This window comes from Bos grunniens, chromosome 13 (genome assembly GCF_055505025.1).
Source record: "Bos grunniens cultivar Pamir isolate PY7600 chromosome 13, Bosgru_T2T1.0, whole genome shotgun sequence".
Taxonomy (NCBI): domain Eukaryota; kingdom Metazoa; phylum Chordata; class Mammalia; order Artiodactyla; family Bovidae; genus Bos; species Bos grunniens.
In genome coordinates this window covers 67985126-68011860 of record NC_141177.1, presented here as the reverse complement: position 1 = coordinate 68011860, position 26735 = coordinate 67985126, and the positions used below count along the sequence as shown (strand labels likewise).

At 42.5% G+C, this 26735-nt stretch overlaps 1 protein-coding gene across 12 annotated transcripts in view; it reads right to left on the bottom strand.

Annotated features, from left to right (window-relative positions):
• Positions 1-717: 717 nt before the first annotated feature.
• Positions 718-26735, bottom strand: part of TAF3 (TATA-box binding protein associated factor 3) — a 122718-nt gene continuing 96700 nt past the window's right edge. For all 12 annotated transcript variants that reach the window (XM_086334824.1, XM_086334818.1, XM_086334819.1 and 9 more), the window contains 4 exons: positions 26554-26636; positions 6639-6894; positions 3580-3686; positions 718-2646 (listed from right to left, as the gene is read on the bottom strand). In XM_086334824.1, coding sequence (XP_086190950.1) covers positions 2532-2646; positions 3580-3686; positions 6639-6894; positions 26554-26636 — 561 coding nt within the window. In that variant the 3' untranslated portion in view covers positions 718-2531. The remainder of the gene's footprint in view (positions 2647-3579; positions 3687-6638; positions 6895-26553; positions 26637-26735) is intronic.

Genomic DNA, 26735 nt, shown 5'->3' with positions numbered 1-26735 from the left:
AAACCATCATCTTTCCCAACATAACCCTTCTCCTCTCATCCAATACAGGCTTTTCATTTCCCTATTTAGTTCGACTGCATTAGGGTGAGTGAATTCATCTCCATCCTCTTCGTGACGTCCGTAAAACTCTTTTTCTTCAGTGCAACTTTATGCGGGGTGATTCAGCCCAGCTTTCTAACTCTGCTTCGGAACACCGGGGTTTTATTCTCTAATCCACATTTCCTTTTGCAGTTTCTTGGACCCCTTTTGGTTGGTGTATGGCTAGCATCCAGTAGAGACGGAGACCACCAGCCCATTTCACACAGGCCGCTGAACAGTCAGAAGACGGTAACAACTCCGAGTCTCCGGTGGCCTGGACTGGATTCAGCTCACTGACCCAGAGGTGAAAGGCTCTGTATTCCATTACTAATCCCCCGAGCTCTTCGGCCCCCTGAAAGTGATTCTTTGGTTTTATTATTGCAAAGGCCATTTATAAAATCATGAACTGGATTTAGGAAAGCAACCATGAAATAGCAAAAGACAACGAACTGATTGAAATTCCTTCAGTGTCCTGTGGGCTGAGGTCTCTCAGACAGCGGGACTGGGGGAAAGTTCTATATCGGCACTGCATTCTGATTTCAGTGGCATGACCAGCTCACTTAGATGTGGCAAGGTCAGATCCACTGACCATGCCTTGAGGAACTAAATCCTAAGTAAAGAAAATGGAAAAGCAAACTATGAAATAGCCAATAATCCTTTATTTTGCACTTCCCCACCTTCATCCCTCTCCAAAAAGCACTAATGGGGTAGATTCTGTGCATGTGAAAATATTGTATAAAGTATTTAGGATGATCTCAAATCAATAGAACAAAATCATGTATCTCAACATAGATGCTTTCTTTGTAGGCATAGAAAAATGTTGGCTTCTAGAACAAGGAGGGCAATGAGATACTGCACTCAAGAGGGTGACACTGATCTGCAATTTAACATTCACAGCAGAAAACCTCATTTCTCTAACCACATAATATGTTTTAAAATATGATTAATTCATACACTAATATCAATTTACTTGGCATTTGAAAAAAAATCACAATTTCTATTAATATATTTGTATTAGGTTCAAAGCCCATATTCTAGCATTCAAGATATCCATTAACACTGGCCCAAGTTGGGATTATTTCAAAATCAAGTAAAAGTCCATATTTATTCCAAAGTTGCTAAAATATGCTAATAAAATTAAATTTGATGTTTTACATTAAAAATAAAATATTTGGTTTATCTCTCAGACATCTATTAACATATAATAAATAGTGGGCAGTATAGTAATATAATAAAGTTTTGTGATACCCTGAAATTTGATGAGTTTTCTTTTAAAAAAAAATTGCATAATATACTTCATTTCAGCCTTAAACCACAATATCAATGAACAGATTTGCAGAAATAAAACAATATAAACACAAAATGCTACAGTATTTTTTTTTTTTTTTTTTTTTACTTTCGGGGAATCTACATGTCCTTTGAAACAAAAGGAAGTCAAAGAAATTTACAGAAATAGAAGAAATAACAAAACAATTTCAAATCATAAGCCATAGATTTAAATTGCCTTGTTTTCCTTCCAACTGCTCAGGTCCTCCCCCCAGTGTTCTGCGAGGGTTCAGCTCAAGGTAGGTAACTTTGAACTTACGTACGGCTCTTTTTTTTCCAGCCTTCTTTGCTTATGTACAGCAGTAATTACAGATGGGGCTGAAACCGCAGCGCGTTTCACAGAAAGCCAGAATTAAACACGATAAAAAATTTTTAAAAATAACTACTTCATAAATATTTATTATTTACATTAGGGGAGATCTCCTGGTGTGCAGAGTTTTCCTACAAGCTGATGAGATGGGTAATCCATGAGAAGACCACAAGCAGTTTGGAGGAAAGGGCAGAGTTGGGGGATGACAGAGAGAGAGGACAGGTGGGAGAGTCAACAAAAACAAACCACAGAAGAGCCAACAGGACATGATAGAAACCTTTTTCTTAAAAAATATAAGGTATTTCACAAAAAGCCTGAACATTTTACATGTTAGTACTAAAAACAGGGGGTGCAGGGTGGGGAAGCTTCATATATTTTTCATCACAAAAATATTTACTGACACTCCCCCTGGAGTTTTCTTTCATGTGATTACGATTATCTGACTACAGAGGGGAGGAGGCTGGAGACACACACAGCCGACCCACGTCACCCTCGGGCACGGTCAGGGCGGGCCACACGCCATCTTCTCAGCTAACACCTTAAGGAAAAGGCCCTGGAGAGAATTGAGGAAAATCGAAAGGAAAGATTATAGTCTTTTTATTAATAATACTTGTCACTGGTAATAGGAAACGGAGGCGAGGCCCCCCCCGCCCCGTGCATGAGAGTCTTTCTCCGGGGGCGACCACGTGGCCCTCGGCCGGGGGCCCTCGCAGAGCCCCCGGGGGTGGGGGGGCGCGTGTTCTGTCCTCAGTCTGGCCGGGCTCAGCGTCCGGGGCGATGCGGTGGGGGGTGGGCGGGGGCACCCCCGCTCCAGGCATCAGTGTGCCCGGTGCTTCCGCTTCTTGTGCTTTTTATCCTTCTTCCTGTTGCAGCACTTGGGGCAGAACCACTGCATCTCTTCTGGGGGTGCGGCCATGATCCCCACGCAGGGCCTACACGGGAACCAAGCAAAAGGCACTTCAGACAAACAGGCTTCAGTGACACACATCTTCCTGTCCTACATTCTTCAGGAATTTCACATCATTCAGTAATCTGTTAGGTTTATGGCTTTGATCCCTGGGTTGGGAAGCTCCCCTGAAAGAGGGAAAGGCTACCCACTCTAGTATTCTGGCCTGGAGAATTCCACGGATTGTATAGTCCATGGGGTCACAAAGAGTCGGACACGACTAAGCGACTTTCACTTTCAAGGTGCATTTACTGGACACCCAAGTCACCAGGTCTGGCGGACAGACGCTGCTGCACTCCTGCTGGGCGTGTGGGTGATCACCTTACACGAGCCCCTTCCCCAGGCCCTGCTGGAGACATTAATTAGCTCATTCATCCTTTCAGCCAGAAATAGTCTAATTGTTCTGAGCCACGGCTTTGTCTTTATCTCAGAGACATTGTATAGCGTGTGACTAAGTGGATGCCTATCTTTCATATCTGATATTTTCAAGATAACACAGCGAGACGGTCTGCATGCGTCCTGATGCTGCACCTTCAGTTTGGGGAGGGCGCTGAGGAGCCGGGGAAGCCACCCGAGCCGCCCCTGTACTCCTGCACTTTATGGCAGTGTTTACGGGGTCCCTCAGTGTTTCTGCAGCTGCTACAGAAAATGAATGACAAGAAAGGGAAGGGAACCAACCCCCTGTATCTCCTTTTCCCTTTCTAAAGAATACGTGCACTAAGAGACACATTGAATTTAGGCTGAAGAGCCACAGTCTAAAGACTAATTTTTGGAAACAATACAAACGCCATTCTCTTGGCACAGGGATTCTGCTCCAGACGCTCTTCCCGGGAGACGAGCTGCCCTAGGACAAGAGCCTGCACGGGCCGGGGCCACGCGTGTGCTGAGCCTCTCCCCCCGTGTCCCGCAGGGGACTCACCAGTGGTACCAGTCGTCACAGTCGTCACAGCCGATCATGGGGCTCCCATCATCGGGCTTGTTGCAGCCGGGACAGATCCAGATCTGATTTCCCCACTCGTCTCGGATCTGGGGTGGGGGTGGGGGGGGAAGGAAACCAGAGAGGCATTGAGAAAAAAGAAATCCCAAAAAGGGCATTATAAGGATTACTACATCCTGTGGAGCTAATAAACTGACAGACTAAACGAACAGACCAAAAAACCCAGGAGCTAACAATTTATTAAAGCTGTGATCATGGCCCTCACTATCCTGGCATCATATGGAAAAAAAATGCTACTAAGAGTTCAATGATAAGACCTTTCTTCTACTTTTTGTTTTTTGCCATGTTGCATGGTTTGCAAGATCTTAGTTCCCTGACCAGGGACTGAACCTGGGCCCTGGCAACGGAAGTGCCGAGTCCTAATCACTAGGCCGTCAGGGAACTCCCAAGACATTTTTAATGGCTATTTTAAACTGTCTTTTGAAAGTCATAAAAACAAAACATTTGATAATCATTTCTGTGAGCCATGTGACCTACAGTCACCTTTATCTAAAAAAATACTGGAACACATAGGTTCTGAATGACTACTAATGCCTGATACTTCTGAAAGCTCCCTAGCTCAGCTCTGTGTTGTTCCCTCCACTGCATTCACAGGTCTGGGATTAATAAATACGGCCTATGTGCATATATCGCCTTATTACTTATTAGCCAAACCCTCCTCCTGAACTGGCTGATAAGATCAAGGATATAAAAGAGTTGTTACTAAGTAACTTTCCATTCCCTTTATGACATTTTCAGCAAAGTACAATCAACTAAAGGGCAAATGAAATAAGGGACGCAGGAGGCCAGAGAGCCACACGTTTTCATGTTATTTGGCAACAATTATGCTGTGCTCTGGACTGGACTTAGCAGTTCCAAATAAGAAGCATTCCCAACCGAACCACCTCCTCAAATTCCACATGAACAAGACCAATCTGGAAGAGACAATTCTATGACAGGCTTTCAAAGCCACCAATAACTAAGAGTTAATTTTTTAAAGTTTTGCTGATCACACAGCATATAATTTCATTCAGTTGATTTTGCAAGCTGTAGTCTCTCCTGGTACATTCATATACAACACTGACTGGATATGCAGAAGAAAAACGGTTTTTTGTGTTTGTGTGATGGGTGTATGCGGGGCAGAGACGGTTCATTCTAACTCACGGAATTCTAACTATTTCAAGGTCTGCCATTCTGGAAAGTCTCTGCAAGAGCAGACAAGGCTGTAAAGGTTTCCTGAACAAATCTGTGGGCAGCCACATCCCCGACTTGGGCCTCGTCTCCAGTTTCAAGCAGAGAGACCACCAGTCGGCCTGTGCCAGCTGTCTGGGGTGAAGGCCAGCCCAGCACCCTGCGCCCTGAAGCTGCCATGCATGCCCTGTCCTGCTGCTGACTCTTGAAGTTAGGAGGCCATGACCCTGTGACATGAGAAATCTGCTACAGTGCCCAGCCCCTCGCAGTTCACTAGGCTCTTTCGAAAACACCTGACTTGGTTTCATCCTCCTAAAACAATGCTTGGGTAGGTTAGAAATGGGGAGACTGGAGCTGAAGGAATGTCAGTGCCAGTTCCAGTGTCATAGATTGGGCAGCAACAAAATCAGCCTGTGTCCTTCCTTCAAATCACAGTTTGTCTTCTGTCTACAGAGTGTCTCTGAGGGGACAGAGGCTTTTCGTCTACGCTGTTTATGCAAGTCTGATCTATCTCCAGGGAGTTGACTCAAAAACCCACTGGAGAATCAGATTTTAGAGCTAGAACACACCACAGGGATCACCTAGTCTAACAATCCCTGGTTACAGCTGAAGAAATGGAGGTCAAGGAGATCAAGCATAAAGTCCTCCTCGATTTACCCATCTTGGGGTGACGTTGGCTTCAATTAAACACCTGTGGCAGCTGGACCTTGATGCACTGATTTAATGACCACAGATATTTGTATCATGTCTTCCATTGTCGTCTTGAATTGCCAATTTAATATTTTCTCCTTAATATTTCATGTCTTTATATCCTCTCTGAAGACTTCTGAGACTTTCTTCTTATCCTCTGTATCATGATAGTGCCTCAAACACAATGATTCACTGAAATTTCCTTTCAAAATGCCCGTATAGAAATGTAATACTTGCACAATTTTTAACGACAACGGAAGGAGTCCGAGCCTGTCGCCTCCCACGCACATCTATTCTGAAAGATCCGCGCCACCACCAGGCGGACACATCTCAGGCTACATACTCGGTGGTCTCGCGGTGTCAGCTCACTGGGGACCGCCACGTGCCTGAAATCCTTTTGTCATGTGCTCGTGTGTCACACTACGGAGCCCAAAGAGCCTCTTTATTACTCAACTGAATTCAGGGCTTGAGTTAGACCTGATAGTACTGAGTAGGGATGAAACAGGGGAGAACGCTCTCATGACAACCGTGTGAACACATTTGTCAAGGGGAGTTTTTCCACCTGAAGACTTCCTGGGACTCAGGAAGTTCTGTGGTTGACAGGTTCATTTTCATTCATTCTGCAGGCCCTGATATGTCCTGGACCTCAGCCAGTGAGATACTATAATTAGTGCTCCTGCTCAGAAAGAGCGGCTGGCCCATGAGATGTGTGCATGTCATGCTAATTATTCTCTGAAGTGAATCACTGCTTGATCAAGAAAGTCAATGAGGAGTTTGACTGCCACTATTCACCTCTATATTTATACACTGATTGTGCTGTATATATGTTTGTGTGTGTGTATATATCTACATATATAGTTATATTCCAAAACAATGATGAGTAACAAAAACAATGCTCTGACATTATTTATGGAGACTGACTATGCAAACATCCTAACACAATACTTGTCAGCCAAAGGCTTGAAAATGCAATGAACATGCCTTTCCAGTCATGAAGAATTGCTTCTGAAATTCAATGTTGATACATCTGACACTGCTTTTTTAATTGGAAACATTTTCATGAGCAAAGAGCTCTTAAGTGACTTTCTCTTAAATACTCCCCAAAACAGAAAGCAGCTCACCACATAAGTGCTGACCGTCTCCGTGACCACACTGCGGACAGGGGCTTTGGAGCTGGCGGCTCCCGAAGCAGCAGGGGCTGGGGCGGGCATCCCGGCGAGGGGTGCGCTGGCCGGGGCCAGGAGGGGCAAAGGCACCGGGGCAGGGGTGACGTGCATGGCGGCCGGGGTGGGGGCTGGGGCAGGTGGCGGCGTCTTGGGTCTGTTCAGAGAAGGTGCCGGCTTAGCCTCGGGGGCTGGGACCACTTTGCTGATGACACTGTCAACAAGAGAGAAACGGAAAAATCAAAACACACAGTTGAGTCAAGCCAGGTAGCTACAAACACGATGGCACAATCACTTGATTCTTCTAGCAGCGAAAGACGTCTCAGAGAGTTCAGAGAGAGGCAGAGCTCAGGCTGCAAGGCTCTTGCCCAAGCGGCTTCTCCATGATCAGGGCAGGGAGACAGGCTGGGCAGCAGGAAACAGGCAGGGGCTCCAGCTCCTTTCCATGGTCAGAGCTGCCCGCTGCTCTGTTTCTGCATCAACACTGCCTTCTTCATAGAACCCAAGCCAGGGAAGAACTAGACTCAGAACCAGGAGGTCTGAGGTCAAACCCTACGTCTTCCACAGGCTGAGGTGTGACCTTACGCAAGTCATTTAAAAGCACTAGCTGCTGAGCACCTCTAAGCAGTTAGGTGTTACACTAGGTACTTCCCACACATTACCCCATTCAGTCCTCAGGGCAACTTCAAAGCTGCAGTGACCCTTGTTTTATAAACAAGGAAACAGGAGTAGAGAGAGAAAGGAGTTTGGGTAAATGAGTGGCAGGCTTTGAACTGAGGCCTGCCCATTTGGTCCTCAAACTATTTCTTCTTCTTTTGTTTATACAAAGTTCCTTTATTTGGCAGGGGGCAGTATATATCAGTAGAAGGCAATGGCACCCCACTCCAGTACTCTTGCCTGGAAAATCCCGTAGATGGCGGGGCCTGGTAGGCTGCAGTCCATGGGGTCGCTAGAGTCGGACACAACTAAGCAACTTCACTTTCACTTTTCACTCTCATGCACTGGAGAAGGCAATGGCACCCCACTCCAGTGTTCTTGCCTGGAGAATCCCAGGGACGGGGGAGCCCGGTGGGCTGCCGTCTATGGAGTCGCACAGAGTCGGACACGACTGAAGCGACTTAGCAGCAGCAGCAGCAGCACACATCAACCATAGAGAAAGTGTGTTTATTTCCGGCCTCCCCCCTTCGCTCCTCCAGAAGGGTCCACTGTCCCCCGGCTAGCAGGCGTGTTTCCATGTTTTTGTTCTTTGAGCTTTTTCTGCAGATGCCCATAAACAGTGCACCCCACTGCTGTTTTAGGCATTTCGAGTATATAAACAATTCATATTATATTTATCATTGGTAACAAGCTTTCCTCACTTAGTTTTTTATAACTGAGATCTAACCAACAGGTAACCTCGTGTAAGTCTGACTGCACAATGCGTCAGTTTGACACACTCGTACATTCCAATCTGATTACTGCCGTGGCTTCAGCTAATACCTTTAACACGTCATGTCATGTAATTATCATTTCTTTTTTTCTGAAAAGTGTCTCCCTTACCTTCAAGGCTTGTGAATGGTACCCATGGTTTTGCATTAGCAGTGAAGCCAATGGATGTAAACAGACTACTGATCAGTTTATGGGGCAATACCTGAGGTCTAAGAAATACCTACCAGAATAAATCTGCTTATTTTCCAATTTAGAGAAATGGCCCTTTCATGAAAATAATTAATAAAGATAATCCTTCCAAATGTCTATTCCTCCAATTCAATTGAATTATTCTAGTTCAATTAATTACTCCTTTAAATATGGTACATATTGAGATATATATATATTTCTTATTCAAATTTTCTGAATAGCAAAAGAAAAAACACTAAAGTGGGTACTCAGTGTTGACGAGACAAAATATGTACTAATTTTTTGCTTCCAGGAGAGTAGACTGGAGTTCAGTTCAGGTGCTCAGTCGTGTCCAACTCTTTGTGACCCCATGGACTGCAGCACACTAGGCCTCCCTATCCATCACCAACTCCCAGAGTCTACTCAAACTCATGTCCATTGAGTCAGTGATGCCATCCAACCATCTCATCCTCTGTCGTCCCCTTCTCGGCCCACCTTCAATCTTTCCCAGCATCAGGGTCTTTTCAAATCAGTCAGTCCTTCACATCAGGTGGCCAAAGTATTGGAATTTCAGCTTCAGCATCAGTCCTTCCAATGAATATTCAGGACTGATTTCCTTTAGGATGGATTGGTTGGATCACCTTGCAGTCCAAAGGACTCTCAAGAGTCTTCTCCAACACTACAGTTTAAAAGCATCAATTATTTGCCACTCAGCTTTCTTTATAATCCAACTCTCACATCCATGCATGACTACTGGAAAAACTATAGCTTTGAGTAGACAGACCTTTGTCGGCAAAGTAATGTCTCTGCTTTTTAATATGCTGTCTAGGTTGGTCATAACCTTTCTTCCAAGGAGCAAGCATCTTTTAATTTCATGGCTGCAGTCACCATCTGCAGTGATTTTACAGCCCAAGAAAATAAAGTCTCTCATTTTTTCCACTGTTTCCCTATCTATTTGCCATGAAGTGATGGGACCAGATGCTATGATCTTAGTTTTCTGAATGCTGAGTTTTAAGCCAACTTTTTCACTCTCCTCTTTTACTTTCATCAAGAGGCTCTTTAGTTCTTCACTTTCTGCCATGGGTGGTGTCATCTGCGTATGTGAGGTTATTGATATTTCTCCCGGCAACCTTCAGTCCAGCTTGTGCTTCACCCAGCCCAGTGTTTCTCATGATGTACTCTGCATATAAGTTAAATAAGCAGGGTGACAATATACAGCCTTGATGTATTCCTTTCCCTATTTGAAATCAGTCTGTTGTTCCATGTCCAGTTCTAACTGTTGCTTCCTGACCTGCATACAGACTGGTGTTATGCAGGCTCTAAAGGGACCTGCCTTTCCCAACTCTTTTGAAATCCACAAGAAAACTGACGAGAATTTGAAAGCTATTGTTGATTCCAGCTGCTCCATTACTTTTGAGGTAACTGGAGGCAGAGTTTTAAGAACAACTCTTTTATTATGGCTTTAGTTTTGAACATTATCGAAAAAATAGGTTAACGGTATCACATGATATAACTTCTCCTCAGTTGTAACACAAATTGTCATCCCTCAACCTAATCTGATCATCGTAAAAATAATTTTGGGTTCCCACTGGTCTTTACCGTCAACCTTTGTAGTTTCCTACTTTCAGACATCGCCTTCTCTGTTCTTCCAACCCCGGAACTCTACCAGGGGGAATTTAAAGATCCTCACCAGTCAGCAATTGTGTGCAAACACTGTGAGGCCGGCCATCAGAGTCATCAAAGTCCAAATGAGAGGCTACTCACTGCTCGAAGTTCACAAGTTCCCTCACAATGGCTCACTTACTCACCCTTAGAAGCCAAGAGCCATTTTTAAATGGCAACAAAATGATGCCATAGGTAAAATCTACTGTAAGTGCCTCCGTGAATTTTACATCAGTTTTTCAACAGGGAAGTTGTTTGATGTTTTGGAGAAAACTCACTTTGATAAAGCTGCTGCTGCTGCTAAGTCACTTCAGTCGTGTCCGACTCTGTGGGACCCCATAGACGGCAGTCCACCAGGCTCCCCCATCCCTGGGATTCTAACTTGCTTTTCTTCTTCATATTGAAACCTCTGATCAATCTCAGCAATTCTGTGCATCTTTTGAGAAACACGTGAAACAGATTCCCATGGTGTACTGTAAACTAACCCTCCTTACCAAAAAGAGACCACTGGGCTTTCACCGAGTATTAGTGTGGTTGCCGTACCAGCACTGCTGCGTCACTGGTTATAAGACTTCACCGTTTTGCATTCTTACTTTTCTTTTAAAAGTCCCAGAAATACTAGGCCCAAGAGCGGTAGGCTGCCTGCAGCAGCCCCTCCTGCCCTGGGGTAGTCTCCTCACAGCCTGGGTGGGTTCTGACTTGGACGGCTGCTAACGGGCTATTGTGAAACAGCTACATGTGACGTCCACCTAGGTCATGAGAGACACTGCAGCGCCTGTCCTGCTCTCTTTTGGATCAAGAGCTCTGGGGAAGCCAGAGGCTAAGTCATGACGATGCTGAATCTGCCTTAGGAAGAGGCCCATGTGACCGGCCAGTGGGGCCTCCTACCCACAGCACCGTTTGAGCCCACAGGCCATTCTCCAGCCCTGGGGAGGCCTTCCAGTGACCGAGGCCCAGGGCAGTGGCTTGATGGAGACTGGAGTCAAAACCACCCCAAATTCCTGACCCACGGGAAACTGGGAAGTAATATATGTTTATGGCTTTAGCTGTTAAGTTTTGGGGTCATTAGTTATGTGGAAATAGAAAATTAATATACCAAGTATTTAATTAGTATTTAATTCATCTCAATTAGGAACAAAAATAAATACCTAGAATTTAGGAGAAATTATATTTGAGAGCATCAGGACTTAAAACAACGAACTGTAACACAGTCATTTCCATATTTCACATGTGATCAAAAGGAACAAATACCCAAAGATAATTATGAGAATTGGTGTTATGTTGATTCTTCAAATCAGTCATTATCCTTCTTCTTCTTGATCCTTACAGCTCAACTCTGAGTGCTCATATAATTAGCACATAACTGCAAATGCAGTTAATTCCTCAAGCTCATGGCTTGCCTCTTGAATATTTACATCATCTTATCTTGTCATAGCCCAAGTACATACCAAGTGGCAAACATTTTATCTTTTAATTCAGGCATGACCTATTTGAAAAATGAAACAGATTGCATGAAGTAATTAGAGGAAAATATAGCCACTGTAGAGTGTTCCTTTCCAAAGGAGATCCCCAAGTGATTAGACTTCTACTGTCAGATGTTCAAAATCTGTAAAATGGTCTAGAAGGACAAGAGTGCTTAGATAAATAAAAATGTGTCTTTCTTCACAGTATTTTCAGAAAGATAGACAAAAAGATAATTTAAAAAAGAAACAAAAATGGTAAGGTGTAGTGCCATGAGGATAAAAGCAGAGGGATAGGATGGAAAGCAAGACTTCTCTGAACACATCTTATTATACAGTCTCAACTTTGGAGGCAAGGAAATGTCTTACACATCCAGAAATTTTAAGTTATAAAACTGCCTACAAGTAAAAAATAAACAGAAAAGAATGAACCTCCATGTCTATCTTGTTGGTGACACAGCCAGCACCCCCCACCCCCCACCCCCCCCCACACACAGTGACTTCAGGAGGACAGCACTTGAGACTCTCCTCAAATTCAGCTCCACCCAAGTCTTTTCTGATCCTTTTGGGCTGGAAGTAATCAACTTGAACATCTGGATCAGTTGAGATGTATCTCTTACAGACTTTCACACTTTCTACCTTCTGTTATGATTGTTTATATCTATGTTCCTGAGAGAAGACACAACATCTGATCCAAATTTGCCACTTGCACAAGTGTATTTCTGACATTTTTACTATGTATATAATCAAAATTAGTATTTTTCAAATGCAAAATAATTTTTAAAACATGTAAGACCATGAAGGTGTTTTCCAGGACAAGGCCAGGGTTCTTTTGGAAAAAAAACAAATTCCCCGGAGTCAGAACTTGCAAAAGATTTTGTGATGTTAGAAAAGCTTCTGCTTCTCTCCAGCAAAGAAAGGGTGCCTTCAATAAGAAAAAGCCAAACCAAATGAAACTGAACAGTAGGGACTGATGAAACCTCACTTTTAATACTTTCTGGGCCAGGAGTCTACAGAGAAGGATGAGGTGCTTACACATGAAAGTATGCAAGTTAACTATAAAAGATGAGCAAGCACTCATTCATTCGTTTATTCATTCATTGTAGGGTTAAATAACATCCCAGTTATATGAAAACATTAAAAGCAGGAAGATGATATTCAGTGAACTAGAAAAATGAATAAGATTGTGATTAAGATCTGTGTCTCACTATAGTGTTGTAATATTCAGTTACGACTGAGGTTGTGCTTGGAAAACCCAACGATATTACTTTAAAATATATTAAACTTTGATAATAGCTGTTGTGTCTTTATCCAAAATGATCATGCTTTACATGAACTTTTACCTTCCTCTGTAAATAGCATGAAAAAAATATACATTTATAGCCTGTGCTACATATGTAGATGCTGTTGTTGCTGTTGTTGTTTTAGTCACTAAGTCATGTCTCTTTTGTGACTCCATGGACTGTAGCCACCAGGGTCCTCTGTCCATGGGACTATCCCAGTAAGAATACTGGAGTGGGTTGCCATTTCCTCCTCCAGGGATCATCCTAACCAAGGGATCAAACCTGCATCTCTTGCTTGGCAGGCAGATTCTTTAGCCTGAGCCAGCAAGGAAGCCCAGAGAAATAAATACACACACACACACACACACACACACACACACATATATATATATATATATACTTTCCACCTTTGTGGGCTAAAGAAGCAGAAATAATTGATTAAGATTCTAAGCACATGTTTGAAATGCCTCTCTTGTCCTCCCACTTGGGCTTTTTAGCAGGTAACTGGGCAGACTAGGCCGCATCTTAGGGAGAAATCTGAGCTGGAAGGAAAGATTTGGGAATCATTATTGCCTAACTTTGAAAAGAAAAAAAAGAAAATTTAGGGAGAAATAACAGAGTGGTGGATCAAGGGCAAGAAGAGAAAGTGATCAAAGAAAAACAGAAGCAGTGATGGAGAAAGAGAGCATCGTGTCATGGAAAACAAGGACTAGAGGTTTTCAAAAAGGGTGTGGGGGGAAGAAGGTATTGGAAGAACAGGAAGGATGAAGTCTCAGGGCTGCAGCATTTGTCTCAGGATGCATTTAATCATCTTAATGAGAAGCTTCAGGAAAGTTTCCAGAGCAGAAACCAGGATGTGGTGAGTTGAGGAATAAAACTGGGGGGGCGGGGGGGGGAGGGGAGGAATTGGAAGAAAGTCCATATAAGGAATACGTTTTGAAAAGTGAAAATGAGAAGAGGCATCTACGTGACTTTTCCCTCACCTGGAGGGGAGGCTAGTGGGCGTGTGTGTGTGAGGGTCAGGATGGCAGAACCCAAGGGAAGACTGGAGAAGGGAAGAGAAGATACAGACGGGAGGAGGTAACAAAGCGGGGGGGGGGGGGGGGGGGGGGCGGGGCGGGGCCAGGAAAGGTGGGGATGGAGAAGGAATGGGTCCTGAAGGTCAGGAGGGATGCTGGGCTCCTTCCTGGACCAGGCTGAAGGACAAGCCGCGAGGACAGGTGCAGCTCTGGAACCTGGAAGAGTGAATCCAAACAGGGGCGATGCAGCCAGTCAGTCCCCGCAGGGACAAGTCCCCGAACCCAACCCGTGTGGGTTCTCCGTCACAGAGGTCGGGCTGGGACGCGAGTGTTCATCTCACAAGGAGGCCAGGGCGGGGACAGAGAGGAAGAAACATTGCACTGTGCCCCTAAAGTCCCTACGGAAATATTTTAATATTGAAGTGAAAGTCTCAGTTGCTCAGTCGTGTCTGACTCTTTGCAACTCCACAACTGTAGCCGGCCAGGATCCTCTATCCATGGGATTCTCCAGGCAAGAATTGTGGAGCGGGTTGCCATTCCCTTCTCCAAGGGGATTTTCCCAACCCAGGGATCAAACCCAGATCAAAACTCTTCTGCACAGCAGGCAGATTTTTCACCATCTGAGCCAGCCCTATAAAATGACAGGAAGGATAGGATGCGAAGGATTTAAATTTTCTGTGTTGTCGTCAGTAATAATAAGAATGTTCTCATTAGGAGGGATACATTCTCTTTAAACACTAGAAGTGCAAGTAGTTTGATCTTTAGGGGAAATTATAGGTAAGACAGTATCCAAAAGGTTACCATGATATAGCTAAATCACCTCTGCCTGTCACAGGTTAAAGAACATTTAAATTCTGGAAGTTCACATCAGCTTTTTCTAGATAACAAATCTTAAGTACCTTCCTATATTCACTCAATTAGTGATCCTGGGCCTTGATAACACGGCAGGGAGGAACTTTCCAACTATCATTCAAATCATATCTAAAAAGGTGGTCATAAATATTTTAAAACCTAAGTGAACTAAATAAGACCTAGACCCATTAAGGATAAGATCTTTTACAACAAATTAAATAAAACAATTTATTGAAGTCTGGACGCAAGATAAGCTAGATTTACTAGCTGACCTTTTATTCATTTAAAGAACAAAATTAGCTCTAATTGCATTAGAATGGAATCCAGTAAATTTTCCCCAGTCTTCTAATGTGGCATCCGTGTAAGGACTGCTGTAATTGTTTACAAGTAAGATGGAAATGCTTTGATTATAATCTTTCCACTTGTTTTACTGGGTAGTAAAAACATTTCCCAAAACCTGAAGCCAGTTTTTCTGACAGCATACTATTTTTTTTTCCTCTTGGATACACTGAATCTTTGGCAATAGTCGACAAACTACCATGTGTCAGGGGAAGAAATCAAACTTGCGGATTTCATCTAAACTTTAGCTGGGTAAAAAAGAGAGAGTGCTCTAAGAAGGTCAAGATCCTCCCAGTCTGGAAAATATCAGAAAAGGGCTGAAGACCCGAGAAAGAAAAATGTTAACGACCTGCTTCCTCTTGGAATTATAACTGAGATATATGGGTTTGGGTCTGTTGAATTTATCAATATAAGTACAAAAAGTAGCAAGAATAATGGCTACCACCCACAATTTGTGTTCTCATTGTTCAGCGGCTAGGAAATTTCATTTGTCATAGTACCATATTTCACTAGCATTAAAAATAAGTTATTTGCCATAGATTTTAAATACAGTCATTCTTAAGTTTTTTGTTCTTATTTATTAATTTTTTGGGGGGTCACTGTTCTTGTTAGATAGCTTCTCATACAGGCAAAATACCTATGAAATGTTTCTGTGTCAGCGGCAAGTTAACCAGGGCAAAACAAAGAAAACTATCAACACTTTTCAATCTTTTTTTTTTTTTTTTAAATCAAAGCAGACAGTTTTACTGCAAGGGAAACAAATTAAAAATAGAAGAACAAAAGGCCTTCCAAGTCCGACGGGACGATGGTCTGAAATGTTCTTGAACTTTATTTCTAAAGGATCATCTTTTTTTTTTTTTAAACAACAAGCTCCCTTGCTCTGCCTCTTCAGCATGCTTTTATTAAAACATGAACTTGACTGCCTTTCTCTACATAAGAGAAAAGCATATCAATCGTTTCTGCCTGCCCCTCCCCCTTATCCCAGTGGGAGCGCCCTTCTCTGCTTCTGGAACCTACCAGCCCTCTCCAACAGGGCTCCATCCCCCCTACTGGGGCTGGCTGGCTCCAGGATGGGACCCAACAAGGGGTGCTGTCAAGTAGGGGGCTTCAGCCTATGAGTACAGAAAGAACCACGCCGGCCAAGAGCAACTGGGACCATCTCTGCCTCCACACAGAAGCCAGACAGAGAAAAAGAAAGTAAGCAGAGTTTTAATGACACGTTTTGAACCTTGGTTAAAGTCACCTTGCCTAAAGTCAAATAAACCGCTTTAACCATGGTTTGAGCTAGTTTGATTAGGGTTTCTGTTACTGCGCCCAGAGTCCTGACAAATAGAAAGCACGAGAAGTGTTTCGCTGGAGAAGGGAGGACTCTTTATGAAGCACCTGCACTGCGTGTGCTTGGAGGCTACATCCTTGGACTAGGGGTTGGTCTAAGAAACAGTCAAAGAAAAAAACACCTTTTATCTGCTGTAAAAGCTGCTATGGAAGACGGCTATTTTGCCGTTAGGTTCCTATGGAAATAAAACGTCAAATTTAGCATCTTGAAAAACGTTGTCTCTCCTGAGAAACTAAGGGGTACCTTCTTTTTTAAAAAATGTATCTCACTCTGCCCTTATTGCTAGGAAGTCGTGATCATATCTGATGTACAAATTTTCTTTTTTCCTTACCTTGTTCTTGGTTTCCTTGTATTTTCCAGTATCTTTATTTTATGTTCTCTAAGTCACTCTTAAATTTATTTAAACTAGAAAAAAGCTACATACGAATAAACAACATTTTAAGTGTAGGAAAATATGCAGAAAGTGAAATAAAAATAATTTGCTATTATTTTTCTAAAGAACTTGCCACTAAAATACCACTATACACATTTTACCTATTAAATGTCTTTCAGTTAAATCTGGTTACATAAGAACATAAAATGCTTACCTTCTTTAAAAATATTTTAAATGGTTACTTTTGTAATTGTGCATAGTTATCCTCTATTTCTGGTTGTACTGTCAAAAAGAGTTAATCAGAAAAGTTTGGATCACAGAAAAGACAGCAAATACCTATACTTGCTTTACATTTTTAAAGGTTAACCATTTATTTTTCAGGATTAATGAGCAAAAAGTTTTAGCTTCCATTTTTATGGTATATATAGATAATTTAGAAATTACATCTATTAAGCAGCCTCGGTTCAAGAGAAAGGGGACATATGTATCTTTGGCTGATTCATGTTGATGTACAGCAGAAACCAACACAATATTGTAAAGCAATTATCCTTTAATTAAAAATAAATAAATTTTTTAAAAAGAAGCCTCCTCCCAGGCATAAACTAAACTCTATAAACTGCAACAAAAAACTAAATTACTTACAGGAAAAGGAAAGCATCCAATGTTCAGCACCTCTGCTAAGAGAGGTCTGATTAATCAAAGAATTTCCTGAATTGTAAGAAATCTGATAATACTCATGGCTATGGTGACAAAGTGTTAGCAGAAGGAAAACTCTAGTTGCCAGCAGTAAAGTGGTCAATGAAAAATACTTTGGCAAATTGTGTGCATTTTGGGAAAAGGATTAAACTTGTAACAGAGAGTATCTATTGTGCCCTCTCAGACAAAAGAAAACTTAGAATTATTAATGGTAATGATATTATTTTCATGAAAGTGACACAAAACGATTCTGGGTCACTTGACCAAATACAGTATCGGGTATTACCTGGAACAATGACTGAGCATGACCAGATGTGTGTATGCTAAGTCACTCAGTCGTGTCTGAAGCCTTGCGACCCTTTGGACTGTAGCCCACCAGGCTCCTCTGTCCTTGGGATTCTCTAGGCAAGAGTACTAGAGTGGGTTGCCATTTCCTCCTGCAAGGGATCTTCCTGACCCAGGGATTGAACCTGTGTCCCTTATGTCTTCTGCATTGGTTCTTTACCACTAGTGCCACTTGGGAAGCCGGCTGGATGTGTGGAGGGGCCCAACTCATTACCCGTCCCTGGTGAGCTCTCTGAGCCAGGGCAGCAGTGCCCTGAGAGCAAGACCAGCTCCAAACTTCTCCAGTATAGCAGCCCCACCAACCAGACCAAATGATACTGTGGCAGGTCAGCCACTCGGCCCCGCGCCCCCAAAAGAGCCACAGGACAGACGGAGAAAAGGACAAACCCACCTCCCCAGCGCCAGCGAGAGGAGAGCCTGAAGAGACATGGAGAAACGTGAGGAGGGGAAGACCGTAACCCCCAACCACCACTGTTATCCTCAAATCTACATACAAGGGCCTTTCCTCTTAATACTCTACCAATACTTCAAGTTGCCTTTTTAAATGAGATGCTCCTTTAATAGAATTTTGAGCTTTATAAATATAACCACACAGTTAATGCTCCACATGTCTCTTCTGACAATCCTGTCTAAGCAGTCCCGCCCCTCAGGTGCTCCCTGGCTTACACCACTGTCTTCTGTTTATATCCTTCACAGAAATGACAAAATGCACAGACACCAAAAGTTAGCCCAATTTTCCTAGGCTTACTCAAAATAAACTGACTCAGTAAATGACAAGACTGGGACAACAAATAACATGGCAACTGTGCTGCCACTTGGCCAGCCCATAGTGCCTCTGGTCACAAGGGACACTCACCGTCCCTTCCAGCACATAAGTCCAGGGGGACCTCAACAGCATCCGTATTGACCTGACCAATATGACATTAGGCGCTGGTTCCAGGCCAGCTAAACCTACCTGCTCTCTTGGCATCACGGCAAAGCTTGGCCGTCAGGCCAGACCCAGTTATTCACTGATTTACTTGAATGCATTCTTTCTTCCCATTCACACCACCCCTGCAAGCTACAGATGCTGAGTCTGTAACTTCAGGATCAGTATTTTAGTTTCCTCTTCAATATAGACTAAGGGTAACTCTGGGTCCTCATTCCTGGGATACCTGTTAAAGGAATCTGAGGTGCTTGGAGTCACCTTGAACTTTAACACAATCAGGAGGTGGCACTAGATCCCCACAGACCCTTCAAACCACACTCAGCAGGAGCGTTCAATCAAGGGGGACAAGGGCCCTCTGTCTGGCTTCCAGGAACAATAACAGAGAAGAGAGGAAACAGTCTAACCTCAAAGCACTTTCCTGGATCATGGGTCAGAGGCATCATTTCTTTATATAAGACTTAGAAACTAAATATTGTCCTAGAGATCTTCCAACAAGAGGGTATAATTTGAACCCTGTAAAGTGTTTTCTTTTTCCTATGGTTTCAAAAGACTCTATTCTCTGCCTGTTCTTCAGAAATAAACTCCTCCCCCTAGACTATTCAAACCCCCCCTTTGAGTCCTAGTCTACTCATTAATTCCACTTCAAAAGAGCATCATTACAGCCCCAGGTGAATACAAACTACATAAAGGCATGTTTATATGAATCTACCGTCTCTTTTCCATCATTACTGCCAAGGAATAAGCCATGATCCCTATACTACAATAATAAAAGATTACTTTTAATTTCATATAATTTTCAAGTGTCATAAAGTGTTATCCTTCTTTTAATTTCTTTCAGCCGAGCCATAAAAAACACACAGTGGGATGGACTGGCCCATGGCCGTAGGTTGTTGACCATGGATTTAGATTTAAAAAAACAAAAAAAACACAAAAAGACCCCGCTTTACTGACTATGTTGTATTTTATATAAAATCCTATTGCTCACAGCAATGGGGCTTGCATAACTCAATGAAGCATGAGCCATGCCGTGTAGGGCCACACAAAACAGGGCACAGTGCAGAGTTCTGACGAAACGTGGTCCTCTGGGGGAGGGAATGGCAAACCGCTCCAGGATTCTTGCCTCGAGGGTCCCAGGGACAGCATACAAAGGCAAAAAATATGACACCGGAAGATGAGCCCCCAGGTGGGAAGGCGTTCCATATGCTATGGGGAAGAGTGGAGGGCAATTACTAACAGTTCCAGAAAGAATGAAGAGGCTGGGCCAAAGCAGAAGCGACGCCCAGTTGTGGATGTGCCTGGTGGTGAAAGTAAAGTCTGATGCCTTAAAGAATAATATTGCAGAGGAACCTGGAATGTTAGGTCCATGAATCAAGGTAAGCTGGATATGGTCAAGCAAGAGATGGCAAGAGTGAACATCCATATCTTAGGAATCTGTGAACTAAAATGGATGAGAATGGGCGAATTTAATTCAGATGACCATTATATCTACTACTGTGGGCAAGAATCTCTTAAAAGAAATGGAGTAACCCTCATAGTCCATCAAAGAGTCCAAAATACAGTATCTGGGTGCAATTTCAAAAGTGACAGAATGATCTTGGTTTGTTTCCAGGGCAAACCATTCAACATAGTAATCCAAGTCTGTGCCCCAGTCTCTGATGCTGAAGAACCTCAAGTAGACCGGTTCTCTGAAGACCTACAAGATCTTCTAAGATGTCCTTTTCATCATACGGGACTGGAATGCAAAAGTAGGAAGTTAAGAGATAACTGGAATAACAGGCAAGTTTGGCATTGGAATACAAAATGAAGAAGGCTTGCTCGAAAGCTAACAATTTTGCCAAGAGAACACCCTGGTCATAGCAAACAACTTCCAACAACACAAGAGACTACTTTACACATGGACATCATCAGATGGTCAATAGTTAAAGCAGATTGATCATTTTGCATCAGAAGTCAGTTCAGTTCAGTCACTCAGTTGTGTCCGACTCTTTGTAACCCCACGGACTGCAGCACACCAGGCTTCCCTGTCCATCACCAACTCCTGGGGATTATTTTGCATCTTTGCAGCCAAAGATGGGGAAGCTCTATACAGTTAGCAAAAATAAGACCTGGGGCTGACTGTGGCTCAGATCATGAGCTCCTTATTGCAAAATTCAGGCTTAAATTGAAGAATGCAGGGAAAACCACTAGGCCATTCAGGTATGACCTAAATCAAATCCCTCATGATTATACAGTGGGGGTGACAAATAGATTCAAGAGATTAGATCTGGTAAAGAGAGTGGCTGAAGAACTATGGACGGAGGTTTCTAACACTGTACAGGAGGTAGTGATCAAAACCACCCCAAGGAAAAAGAAATGCAAGAAGGCAAAGTGATTGACTGAGGAAGCCTCACAAATAGCTGAGGAAAGAAGAGAAGTGAAAAGCAAGGGAGAAAGGGAAAGAGCTAACCAACTGGATACACAGTTCCAGAGAATATCAAGGAGAGGTAAGAGGCCTTCTTCAATGAACAATGCAAAGAAATAGAGGAAATCAATAAAATGTGAAAAACTAGATATCTCTTCAAGAAGCAGAAGAGATTAAGAAGAGGTGGCAAGAATACACAGAAGAACTATACAAAAAATATATCTTAATGACCAGGATAACTATGATTGTGCGGTCACTCACCTAGAGCCAGACATCCTGCAGTGTGAAGTCAAGTGGGCCTTAGGAAGCATTACTACAAACAAAGTTAATGGAGGTGATGGAATTCCAGATGAGCTATTTCAAATCCTAAAAGCTGAAGTTGTTAAGGTATTGCCCTCAATATGTGAGCAAATTTGGAAAACTCAGCAGTGCTCACAAGCCTGCAAAAGGTCAGTTTTCATTCCAATCCCAAAGAAGGGCAATGCCAAAGAATGTACAAACTACCATACGACTGCACTCATTTCACATGCTAATTTCACATTTCACAAGGTAATGCTCAAAATCCTTCAAGCTATGCCTATGCTTCAGCAGTATGTGAACTGAGACCCTCCAAATGTACAAGCTGGGTTTAGAAAAGGCAGAAGAAGCAAGTGAAGCAACTGACAAAGAATTAATCTCAAAAATATATAAGCAGCTCAAGCAGCTCAATACCAGAAAAATAAACTACCTGTTAAAAAATAGGCCAAAGAACTAAACAGACATTTCTCCAAAGAAGACATATAGATGGCTATCAAACACATGAAAAGATGCTCAACATCACTCATTATCAGAGAAATGCAAATCAAAACCGTAATGAGGTACCATCTCACGCCGGTGAGAATGGCTGCTATCAAAGAGTCTACAAACAATAAATGCTAGAGAGGGTGCGGAGAAAAGGGAACCCTCTTACACTGTTGGTGGGAATGCAAACTAGTACAGCCACTATGGAGAACAGTGTGGAGATTCCTTAAAATTCCTGGAAATAGAACTGCCATACGACCCAGCAATCCCACTGCTGGGCATACACACCGAGGAAACCAGAAGTGAAAGAGACACGTGTACCCCAATGTTCATCGAAGCACTGTTTACAATAGCCAGGACATGGAAGCAACCTGGATGTCCATTGGCAGACAAATGGATAAGAAAGCTGTGGTACATATACACAATGGAATATTAACTCAGCTATTACAAAGAATGCATTTGAATCAGTTCTAATGAGGTGGATGAAACTGGAGCCTATTATACAGAGTGAAGTAAGCCAGAAAGAAAAACACCAATACAGCATATTAAAGCATATATATGGAATTTAGAAAGATGGTAATGATGACGCTATATGCCAGACAGCAAAAGAGACACAGAGATAAAGAACAGATTTTTGGACTCTGTGGGAGAGGGAGACGGTGGGATGGTTTGGGAGAACAGCACTGAAACATGTATATTACCATATGTGAAACAGATCGTCAGTCCAGGTTCAATGCATGAGACAGGGTGCTCAGGGCCGGTGCACTGGGATGACCCTGAGGGATGGGTTGGGGAGGGAGGTGGGTTCAGGATGGGGGACACATGTACACCCATGGCTGATTCATGTCAATGTATGGCAAAAACCACTACAATATTTTAAAGTAATTAGCCTCCAATAAAAATAAATTAATAAATTAAAAAAGATAAAAATCCACCCCCCAAAATTTTTTTATTAGGGTATAGTTTATTTACAATGTTGTGTTATCAATATCAATTTCTATTTCTAATATTGATGAATGGAAACACTGAGAAATCTTGTTCACATAAATAAGCAAACAGAAATGAAAAGTGATTTGTTATAGTAGGGACACTCAATTCTTTGAATTTCTTCTGAACTAAATGCCAAAAATGAAAAAAACAAAAAACAAAAAAGGAAAGGCAGAGGAACCAGAGATCAAATTGTTAACATTCTTTGGATCATGGAGAAAGCAAGGGGATTCCAGGAAAACATCTACTTTAGCTTAACTGACTACACTTCACTGACTCTGCTAAAGTCTTTGTGTGGATCACAAAAAAACTGTAGAAATTCTTAAAGAAAAGAAAATACCAGAAAACTTCACCAGTCTCATGAGAAACTTGTATGTGGGTCAGGAAACAATAGTTAGAACCTTACATGGAATAAGGGACTAGTTCAAAATTGGGAAAGGAGTACATCAAGGCTGTATACTGTCACCCTGCTTATTTAACTTCTATGCAGAGTACATCATACGAAATGCCAGGCTTGATGAATCACAAGCTGGAATTGAGACTACCAGCAGAAATATCAATAACCTCAGCTATGCAGATAATACCACTCTAATGGCAGAAAGTGAAGAGGAACTAAAGAGCCTCTTGATGAGGGTGAAAGAGCAAAGTGAAAAAGATGGCTTGAAACTCAACATTCAAAAAACTAAGATCATGGCATCCAATCCCATCACTTCAGGGCAAATAGAAGGGGGGGAAATAGAAGCAGTGACAGCTTTTCTTTTCTTGGGCTCCAAAATCACCACGGATGGTCACTGCAGCCATAAAATTAAAAGACTCTTGCTCCTTGAAAGGAAAGCTGTGACAAACCTAGACAGCATATTTAAAAGCAGAAACCTCACTTTGCTGACAAAGGTCCATAGAAGTCAAAGGTATGGTTTTTCCTGTAGTCATGTATGGATGTGAGAGCTGGACCATAAAAAAGAAGGCTGAGTGCTGAAGAACTGATGCTTTCGAATTTCAGTGTTGGAGAAGACTTAAGAGTCCCTTGGACTGCAAGGAGATCAACCCTGAATATTCACTGGAAGGACTGATGCCGAAGCTGAAGCTCCAGTACTTTGGCCACCTGATGCAGAGAATCGGCTCTGGAAGACCCTGATGCTGAGAAAGATTGAAGGCAAAAGGAGAAGAGGTAAGCAAAGGGTGAGATGGTTGGATTGTATCATTGACTCAATGAACAAGAACTTGAGCAAACTCCAGGAGACAGTGGAGGACAGAGGAACCTGGTGTGCTGCAGTCCATGAGGTCACAAAGAGTCAGGCAGGACATACCGACTGAACAATATGTGACTTGGGCCTCTTTTTCTTTCAAGTTTAAAATGTAATATATTTCACTTAATTTATTCCTTTGTTCATTGCTGCTAAGTCGCTTCAGTCGTGTCCGACTCTGTGCGACCCCATAGACAGCAGCCCACCAGGCTCCTCTGTCCCTGGGATTCTCCAGGCAAGAACACTGGAGTGGGTTGCCATTTCCTCCTCCAATGCATGAAAGTGAAAAGTCAAAGTGAAGTCGCTCAGTCGTGTCCTTTGTTCATTATAAGTATATATTTCCTTGGCTCTGACTTTGGTCAAATGATTGATTATTCATATGATACGGGAGTTATTTCCTAAATATCAGAAAGGTCACGTTACATGTTATACTTTCAAGGACAATTTGTCTAGACTGTCTGGGTACTATAATTTCCCTGATACTGGACATTCTGTTCCAGAGTCATAGGATCTATTTCTCACAACTTCCAATACCTTAGGTATATGAGTGATTTATTGATAGGGAAAGGAATTAGTCAACCGAACAACAGAAAGATGCTTAAAGGCAGATGTGAAGATTACTACTATCAAGGCCTTTCTAAAAATCTTATTCCTCTAAAGGAATAAGCAAGCTGAACTTGTATGTGTAAGGAAAGGTGAAGTAATGGTGATTTAGGACAAAACTGGAATAAAATATGAATGGGGAGGAGAAGAGTATTTGTCCAGAGATAGGTAAGAGTATCTTTCCTTCAGAGAAATGAACCCAAAGACAGGATTTCTAAGGAGATGGCAGGTACAGGTGCTTTGGTTGGGTCCCTGTGCTAACTAGCTAATGGCTGAGGGATAAGGACATGATTACAATTTTTGTAGGGAAGATAGAAGGGCACCTGCACAGTATTTGGTTTAAAAAGAGCTCAATCTATGGTACTTTTGGTCCATTTTCTAAGCTTGTCAGTAATACTACAGCCTACTGTCTGGGTCTCTGCTGGCACAACCAGAACAAGCAATGTGGAAATTACGTAGATAATTTAGGCAAGAAAAGCACTAACCAGATTTTCTTCTTTCAATCTTCAGAAGAATACACACTCTCCTAGAAGGCCATGTTTGCCCTACACCATCATTAATAGGAATGACACTGGACTTTTTCTCAGTATTACATTTGGAATTAACAGAAGCAGTGGCTGCATAAAATACACGCTACACACAAGCTCTGCTGCTGCTGCTAAGTCGCTTCAGTCGTGTCCGACTCTGTGCGACCCCATAGACGGCAGCCCACCAGGCTCCCCCGTCCCTGGGATTCTCTAGGCAAGAACACCGGAATGGGTTGCCATTTCCTTCTCCAATGCATGAAAGTGAAAAGTGAAAGTGAAGTTGCTCAGTCGTGTCCGACTCTTAGCGACCCCATGGACTGCAGCAGCCTACCAGGCTCCTCTGTCCATGGGATTTTCCAGGCAAGAGTACTGGAGTGGGGTGCCATTGCCTTGTCCAACACACAAACTCTAAGATGGAACGAATGATGAGAATGCAAAGCAAACTTGCTGTTGTCTACTCTACCTACTAAACAAATAAGTTCATGGCTCCTACTTTGATCTTTATGGTTAAAAATTGAATGAAAGTTAAATACTTTGTAAACCTATTTTCTATATAACATTTGATTGCTTGTGATGTAAACTAATCCATCTTTAGGCTTTACGGGTAAACAGTACAGTTATAAATTTGTACTCTGAGCTTGTAAAATTCACTGAAATGATGCATAGTATGGTTTTTAGATGAATGATTTTCAACATGATTTGCAAAAAAAAAAGATCAATGTTCATCACCTTATGAGGATCACACAAGAGCATTTTAAGTCTTAATTCATATCACAAAAATGAATAAAAGAAACACAGCCAACAAATTAACTTTGAAGAAGGCTAGGCCGATGTGATGATTCCATGAAATTAAGAAAAAAACAGTAAACACCAGGTCTACATTTCCAGTTCTCTCTTAAAAAAAAAGGGTGGATAATTCAGACTTCAGTTGTCACTGATACAGTGCTTGACCAAGCTTTTGGCATTATCCTTGTTTTATATGCACACACAGAATAAAACCATGTGCCATCTGAGCAGGAAGAGAATCTTCATTCTTTGTCCTGGTGACAGAGAACACACGTTTGAGAAGGTTTAATACTACATCCACCTGGATGTAATGTGGGCAGTCAGTCCATTCAATACAGTTTCTTATTTTTCAGATAATCGGGGCCTCACAAACTAAGCAGAAACAATGTCCTGTATTAGTCTTTAAAAGAAGAGAAGAACTGGGGTGAGGGGCTTGGGGGTGGGGTGGGCAGAAAGGCTCCTATATGTTGAATAAAGCAGTAAGCATTTACTCTGAGAAGGAAACCAATAAACATTTGAGAATGAAGACTTCTCAGAATAAAGCCTGATTGTACATGTTCACATTGGAAAGATCCGTAGAGTTCTAACCCGTTAGGGAAGAGGAATGAAAGTTAAGTTCCATCTCATGCCCTCTACACCGCAACGTCAGTACTTACATCTTGTCCTGGCCGGCTCCAACTTTGAGAGTCAGTCTGGGGATGACGGGGCTTGGGGCTGGGACCACGGGCTCCACTTTGATCTGTCGAAGACAGTACATTACAGTCAATTACACATTTCTCAACAGAAGTACCACCTCCCTTTTCCCTTACTTCCTCATCCCCACAAACTTGATAGGCTT